The 8,512-nt window shown below is 42.8% G+C and overlaps 1 protein-coding gene across 2 annotated transcripts; it reads right to left on the bottom strand.

Annotated features, from left to right (window-relative positions):
* Positions 1 to 463: 463 nt before the first annotated feature.
* Positions 464 to 6,313, bottom strand: LOC139403067 (terminal nucleotidyltransferase 5C). 2 transcript variants are annotated; one of them, XM_071146798.1, is made up of 2 exons: positions 6,218 to 6,313; positions 464 to 4,966 (listed from the first exon to the last, which is right to left on the bottom strand). In XM_071146798.1, the coding sequence occupies exon 2, from the start codon at positions 4,942 to 4,944 to the stop codon at positions 3,769 to 3,771; it is 1,176 nt and encodes a 391-aa protein (XP_071002899.1). In that variant the 5' UTR covers positions 4,945 to 4,966; positions 6,218 to 6,313; the 3' UTR covers positions 464 to 3,768. The 2 variants fall into 2 exon arrangements, with proteins under 2 accessions (XP_071002899.1, XP_071002898.1); XM_071146797.1 differs by lacking the exon at positions 6,218 to 6,313 and adding an exon at positions 5,948 to 6,204.
* Between the last annotated feature and the right edge of the window lie 2,199 nt (positions 6,314 to 8,512).

Here is an 8,512-nt window from a genome sequence, read left to right on the forward strand (position 1 = left end):
CCATCCATTTGAAAATATTGACCCCATCAACTTGTCTAAACAAAGTTGGGAATAAGGCCTAAGCCTGTATGTAGTTCGTAACCATTTCCTTTTTGTGATCAGGACAGATTTTTAGTCATAATGGCAGGGAGCATGCAGGAGTAGTGCAGCAAGTGTAAACAAAGCTAAGGTGACTGTCAGTGAAAGTAGTGGGAGGCAATAATAATTAAGCTACTTGGTCAACCTCAAGCTTTAGTCCTATAATGATAATCTAAAAGGATGCATTCAAATTGATTTAGTACATGTTGAGAACAACTAATCTTGGCTATTGCCTTCGTGCACACTACAAAGCCAAAGGCACACACACACACACAATGTCCCCATTGATATTAACAGTGCAAATGTTAAAACCTTTGCATTGTGTGCTTTTAAAATGGTAAGAATGAACAGAACAATAGTAACACCATTACTAGGACAACAGATGTGGGGTTCAAACTTTATTTTTATTTTTCCCCTCTTCAAACATTTGATCCAAAAAGGAAAACTAGTGAGGTAAAAGTGCTGAGAAATGAATATGATAATCAACGTCCTCACCATTGCAGTCAGTCAAAGCCGACAGAGAATGCAAGACCTCACACAGCAAGAATTTCATCTTTCACTTAAACCACATCCACGTATAAACAACGCATCTGCAGCAAATTCCAAAACTCAATGCAAAAATTGTGAAGTGAGTCAAAGGCCTCAGTCTTGTTCCAAAAAAGTTAAGACTTGCTCTTTGGAAAAGGACACAAACCATAACACAGTCAGGCAGGGTAAGGGACATGTAGTGAAAGATAGGCTTTACACCCATTCAATATCAGTAGGTCTTCAGCCCTGGTTGTGTAGCGCTAATGGGCTGCTGGTTCTGGCTCAAAGTTTAATTGATTCATCACTTTGCATGGCGGTAAACATATCTGGGAATGACGGAGCGTCTCTCCATTAGAGATGGAGTCTCACCTGAATAAAGCGAGACAAGGGGACTTTCCACCTGAATGATGAAGTTAAATCAATTAAGCAATGCCATGAAAAAAAAAAAAACAGAACCAAGGTTGAAGACCACCTGCTCCAAATGCCACAAGCTTTTAAAAATGGTCTCAGCACAGAGAGAAAGACACAGATCTTCTCTAATATACACCAGAGGGAGTCATACCAAATATAGGAATCTGGTGGCCAAGATGGGGGCACAATACAAAACAGGTTCAGAATGTTCACCCCCCCACCCCCCAAAAAGTATAGAAACAGCCCTTCAACACATTTTACCTCCCTGAGAACCAGCTCACCTCCCACATTCAGATTCCTTCAGAGCGTAAGTTCAGGTACACGCTCCACTAGCTGGGTTGAGTAAGTCAAGGCCTCTGAAGTGCTTCCATAGAGTGGGGTGTGCAAGTCATTTGACCTCAGTTATCATGCATTACCTGTCATTATTGCTTTGGATAAATGAAGGGGGAAAAAATGCGTACAGCATGACAAAGAAATACTGGAATGACTAGACAGCTAAGTTACAGCTGTTTTGGGGTTGGGTTTAGGAAAAATAAACTTCACATAAAAAATAAAAAGGCTATATCCGTAATTCAATGCCATAAACGACAATTTATACCCAATGCAAATGACAAACCTTTTTGCCCCCCACCCACCCAAAAAAAGCACAAAATAAAACTGAGCCAATTCCCTCTTCTACCCCTCTCCCAACCTCCCAAAAACAAATCCTGCCAAAATTTGAAGGCACTTCAGTTGCTGGTTCAGGCTTTGGCCTACACTGAATGTGCCCCCACACTGAATGTGCCCACATGGTGGCTAAATCTAAGCTAAGGCTAACCCAGGTTAAAAGCAGTGTCTACGTTTTGGGCTGCTGAGCCAGCTCAACGTGCCCTGAGCCAGGGGTATGCTCAGCTCTAGAGAAGACCATGCTGGCTGACCCCCCCCCCCACATCCTACCCCTTTTCTGGATGCACACATTAGGTTTGCAGAAGTTATTCCCTGGGTTTGGTTGGACAGAAACACAGAGAACAGTTGGCTTACTGGACTGGAAATTAAAATGGAGGTCAGTCAAAAGGGAGATGGTAGGGGGCAATTTCTAAATGGGGTTTCAAGTTTGAAAGGGGACTGGGATGCCCGTCATAGATCGGAGTACAACTTCTGCCATATAAATCAAAAAGCGTGAGGTCTAAATTGAGAACGGAATTCCAGACATTTACATTTTGTTGAATGTGCTAGGCAAGCAGCCATGTTCCCCTGTCCTCCCATGACCAGAAAACGGTTCACACCTGCCCCCAGCAAACCCTTAAAGGGTGGTGGAGAGTGGAGCGGAAAGTGAGTAAGCCCTCACACATGTAAAGGGGCAGTGACACACACAACCCCCTTCCTTACCCTCCCACAATAATTATAAACTGCTGTTAAAGCTATTGGGTAGCCTGCACCAGACTGGGATCCCATTTCAGCCATTGCGAAGCCCGCAAGGGGCTCCAGACCCTGCCAAGTGGGGCTCCTTTCAAGGAACGGGACAGTAGTTCCCTGCCTCTCAGATTAGATTCCAGGAAGAGAGGAAGGCCCTGTCCTGCCCTCTGAATGAGCCTACAGTATAGAACCCACCAGGTGGACCATGAACACTGACAATTTGGAAGAAGTTTAAAAGAAAATATGAACTCCACACAACATACATTAGCCCAGATCAGTGGGCAAATAAAGGCCCAACAGTCACTGTATGGGGGTGCTTGTCAATACTCATTCATGGCATCCTCCCCTAGTCTCCTTTCAAACATTAACACAAACAGGCAAAAGGTTTGGATAGGCTTTCTACAGTTCTATTTGACCTGTTGCATGGAGGAGAGGACACAAGGAGAGGAAGCCACTTTACACCCTACATAGGATACACTCAAATCCAGTCTTGACTGAATAAAGTTCTTAAAAAAAAAGAAAAGAAAAAAGAAAGGGCTGAACAGATTTAGGAGGCTGTCACCAACATTCACAGTGGAAAATACAATTACAAAGTCTACACGGCACAGGCACTCTGGCCGCTAGAGAACACTGCTGTGCTAGTAATATGACTTTCCCAATTTACACCTTTGATTTAAAACTAAATGAGCAGTTCCTTGGCCTCCCTTTTACCTTGGATTCCTTCTAAAGGAAATGAAGATGAAGTCATCTCACTAATAGAAAATCCCCAAACACTGATGAGCAAACCACTACTGCGCATCAGGAAGCTAAACACCCATGCCAGCTCAGGAATCATTTCACATTTTTTTATGCTCGTTTTTAGTCACTACACAATTAACATTCTGCACCCCCAGTCTTTTCAAATTTCTTAAATACACAACCCAAACACACAACCCCCCCCCCCCCCCTTTCTATTAAGATGGACCAAATATACTTATCAGGGGAAGACAGACAGTAAGGCACCAAGGACAATTCATTATTGAATCAGGACTTAATTCGAAACTCAGATTAGGGAGAAAAAAAAAAAGGGGGAACAAAAACATTGCAATATGAAAAAAAGGCTAAATAACATGAATCCAAACACTTAAATATCACTTTGGATCAATTTATCTTGACACCTCTGCAGATAAGTAATGAGAAAGGAGAAGGGAGTCCAAAAAAAACAAACAAAACCACTTGTCCATTTAAATAGATCCTTTATGACCAGAGGGAAATCCCAGTTATGGCCCAATTTGTGTTTATGGGGAGCCTATTTATCTCTTTTTTTTCATTTTTTTCCCCTCAAAGCAGCAGTCTTCTCTTGTGTGCGTGTGTCTTTCAGTTACATGGCAGCCATGTTGGAATGTTCTGGTTACAAGAGGCCACATAGTAGTTGCTAAAGTTGTGGTCTCGGACGTAGGGCGCCGGCTGGTAGTAGCAAGTGACGCTAGAGGCGTCGGGAATGGCGTTCTGCTCAGCCAGCACCCTGAAGGCTGTCAGTGAGATGAGGTTGAGGGTCTGCCGCCTCTCGTGGCCCATGAGACACACCGTGCTCTCGTTGACCACACGCCGCAGGATCATGAGGTAGTCATACTTGCTCTTCTCCTCGCCCACAAAGTGACTCTGCAGGTAGGCCTCCAGCTTGCGCTGCTGCTCGCCAATGTCGGGGAAGTCGATGAAGAAGCGGGAGCACATGTAGCGCTCCAGGCCCTTGAACTCCTCCTCCGAGGTGGGCCGGAAGTCCCTTACCAGCAGGTTGCAGTACTTGAGCAGGCCCCCACCCCGGATCTCCTCTGGCCGCTTGGTGGCAATCAGCTTGTTCATGAGGTGATCCAGAGACGCGCCAAAGTCCCCGTACACGCTCTCGCCCACCACGGTGGGGTGGAAGTGTCGAGACATGGGGTTCCCCGGCGAAAAGTCATAATAGGTGAGCAGTGAGTCCAACACGATCTGGAATGAGTCCACACTGAACTCAAACTGCCGGCGGATAGAGTCCACAAATTTGAGCTCCACATTGCGTCCGTTGTTGTTGGAGAGGGAGATGAGGCTCCAGCGGTCCTGCTCAGTATACACCTTGACTAGCTTCTGAACATAGGCCTCCTTCAGAGTCATGGGGGTGATCTTCTCCTTGTTCACCCCCTCAGGGAGGAAGTCCAGCAGGGTGCCTAGCACCACGTCTTTGACCAGCTGGAACCCTGACTCCTGGGGCAGGTCGACCCTGAAAATGACATCCAGGTCCTTGTAGCTCCAGCCAATGTCCTGCACCAGCACGTGGCTGGCTGTAGAGCCGTTCAGACGGACGTCTTTCACTTTAATCCCCCTTAGCTGCAGCCTGGTGCGCACCATCTGCACAATGTCCTTCAGCCTCACCTCCAGAGTGGGGAAGTTCCCTCGGCCATGGACAGGCACCACCTCTGTCAGGACCTCATTAAGACGGCTCACCTGGTCCCAGCTCAGCACGCTGTGGGACACACTCTCACTAGTGCTCATAGTGGACTCTGCCTTGCTAGCCATCTTCTAAGTGTATTTAAATTAACTAGGACAGAAAAGGTGAAGAAAAGGCACAATTAGTTTGAAATACAAAAAAAAATTGCAGTAGTTTCTGAACCCACGGAACATGTATTTGTCTGGGATGAGATGCCAAAACAGAATGCACTGGAATTCCTGCCTTTGTGAGATGACTTGGGCATGATATATCACTGATGTAGGCTAGCTATAATAGACATAATTACGGTTACGTCAAAGCATGATAGCCATTCATGACACACTTGATTACAAATAGCAGTATTGAAATGCAGAATGACCACGAGACACGTTAAAAAAATAATAATTGGGCAACTCACGTTACTCTACAAAATAATACCTCCTTGAACTTCTAGAACAGTCAGACAACATGCTTTCATTCGAGAACTAGCTTGCTAAGTAGCAGAGGAAAATGAAAAAGTTGCTCCTGATAGCAATATTTTGGATGTCGCGAACATCGTGCTAAAATTCTCAATAATAAAACAATGAAATACTTCGTTAAATGTTAAGACTAAACGTAACAATTTACATATAATTTCGGGGGTGGTGGGATTATTTCTAATACATCTGCGAAGTATTTACATTTTGGGAAAGAATGAATCCATGAATAACAGCAACAATTGTGCATTACAAATTGACTGCCTAGTTAATTTTACAACACGCGCCAGTGTAGTTGAATCTGAAAACCGACAGAGATACTATACCTGGCAAACATGTAACTAACAGTAAAAGTATCTAGTAAAATCACTTCAAGCAACAGCAAACTGTTAAAAAAAAAAAAGAGTTACATACACAAGATAGGCAGCTACAGCCTGTAAAATGTATAAACTAAACATGTAATAAGTTAACTGCTCGCGAGTTTAAAATGTATATCTCACAAACAGGCACGTCAAACAGTTTGGTTTGCAAGGATATAACGTTAGATGACCAAGGATTTAGCTAGCAAAAGGGAGCACACAAACACTGAATTAGCTAGTATGAAAAATATACATACGGTTATAAATATCTCCAAGGCATTCAAATTGTACAAGAATAAGATGTTAACTGAGCATTCATGCGGACACTTCAATTAATCCCCTCGTGTGTCAAACAAAATGTTCAGCTCTTGTAGCTACGCATTAACTAAAGAAACGCCTTCTTATAAACGGAAGATCAATTGGCTGAACAGCCCTCGACAATGTCGTACTACAATGTACCTTATCTAGTCACAGAAACCTAGCTAGCTTCAGATGAATCAATACAAATTATAATACAAAATATTTACCAATAATCGTGCTTCAAATACCACAGCATTGGCAGCCTTGGATTTTTACAACAACTAACTAGCTAGGCTTCCTATTTGATGATATTAATACACTGAGCGAAGCCCTTGATTGGTCAGGGAGGTTTTTGTGTTGCCAGGTTACCAGTAGCGTCTTTTACGTTCATTCGATATCTTGGTTGAACAACTTTACACTTTGATTTACCAAATTTAACATACATTTTATAGCTACATTTGCTGCACTCCACTCTCCTGAACAAAACTAAGTTATTCCTTTTTGAACTGTTATGTTATTTAAGGAAATGGTTAGCAATTTTTGAAAACCATCAAACCTGGTTGCTTTGGTAGTCTAGCTATTTGAAAAGTAGTCTGTTTTTTTTTAAGTGGAAAATCTCCATGGAAAGGAAAAAAGCCCTGGAAATAAATTAAGCATTGATTTAGCATTGAATTAAGCATCCAGCCATTCATATCATGCAGACACTTCCTTTATCCATGTATAGATGATCAAATGCACTTTAGATATTCAGCTACAATACATGTCGTGCATGAAACATCAAGTTAATTTTAGAGTCATTTTAAGAACATTTTCTACAACAACAAAAAACAATGGATGTGCTGGCATCTGTATACTTAGCCTAGCTTTATGCATGTGTATACACTTTATTTCTTCAGCTACTTAATTTCGATTCTTGTTACACATGACGAGTTATGTAGGTTAATGCCCTTTGCAAAATTGACATGTCCCATGACTATTAAGTGACTATTAGAACGTAGTGGTAAAGGTGTGACATTAATGGGCTTTCAAAGATTGCTTGTAGCCTACTGCATAATCTACCCCTGAATGCTATAGGTCACCTATTTTTTATTTAACCTTTATTTAACTTTTATTTAACTAGGCAAGTCTGTTAAGAACAAATTATTATTACAATGACGGCCTCCTCCGGCCAAACCCTAACCCGGACGACGCTGGGCCAATTGTGCGCTGACCGATAGGACTCCCAATCACAGCTGGTTGTAATACAGCCTGGAATCAAACCAGGGTTTGTAGTGATGCCTCTAGCACTGAGATGCAGTGCCTTAGACTGCTGCGCCACTTCGGGAGCATTGAAACACATGCAGATACTGTATCTTTCACAAATCAAACAGACTATTTCATAACTGAGACAAACTAAAAAAATCTGGACAATATACAGTGCCTTGCGAAAGTATTCGGCCCCCTTGAACTTTGCGACCTTTTGCCACATTTCAGGCTTCAAACATAAAGATATAAAACTGTATTTTTTTGTGAAGAATCAACAACAAGTGGGACACAATCATGAAGTGGAACGACATTTATTGGATATTTCAAACTTTTTTAACAAATCAAAAACTGAAAAATTGGGCGTGCAAAATTATTCAGCCCCTTTACTTTCAGTGCAGCAAACTCTCTCCAGAAGTTCAGTGAGGATCTCTGAATGATCCAATGTTGACCTAAATGACTAATGATGATAAATACAATCCACCTGTGTGTAATCAAGTCTCTGTATGAATGCACCTGAACTGTGATAGTCTCAGAGGTCCGTTAAAAGCGCAGAGAGCATCATGAAGAACAAGGAACACACCAGGCAGGTCCGAGATACTGTTGTGAAGAAGTTTAAAGCCGGATTTGGATACAAAAAGATTTCCCAATCTTTAAACATCCCAAGGAGCACTGTGCAAGCGATAATATTGAAATGGAAGGAGTATCAGACCACTGCAAATCTACCAAGACCTGGCCGTCCCTCTAAACTTTCAGCTCATACAAGGAGAAGACTGATCAGAGATGCAGCCAAGAGGCCCATGATCACTCTGGATGAACTGCAGAGATCTACAGCTGAGGTGGGAGACTCTGTCCATAGGACAACAATCAGTCGTATATTGCACAAATCTGGCCTTTATGGAAGAGTGGCAAGAAGAAAGCCATTTCTTAAAGATATCCATAAAAAGTGTTGTTTAAAGTTTGCCACAAGCCACCTGGGAGACACACCAAACATGTGGAAGAAGGTGCTCTGGTCAGATGAAACTTTTTGGCAACAATGCAAAACGTTATGTTTGGCGTAAAAGCAACACAGCTCATCACCCTGAACACACCATACCCACTGTCAAACATGGTGGTGGCAGCATCATGGTTTGGGCCTGCTTTTCTTCAGCAGGGACAGGGAAGATGGTTAACAGTGATGGGAAGATGGATGGAGCCAAATACAGGACCATTCTGGAAGAAAACCTGATGGAGTCTGCAAAAGACCTGAGACTGGGACGGAGATTTGTCTTCCAACAAGA

This window comes from Oncorhynchus clarkii, chromosome 3, assembly GCF_045791955.1.
Source record: "Oncorhynchus clarkii lewisi isolate Uvic-CL-2024 chromosome 3, UVic_Ocla_1.0, whole genome shotgun sequence".
Lineage (NCBI taxonomy): Eukaryota > Metazoa > Chordata > Actinopteri > Salmoniformes > Salmonidae > Oncorhynchus > Oncorhynchus clarkii.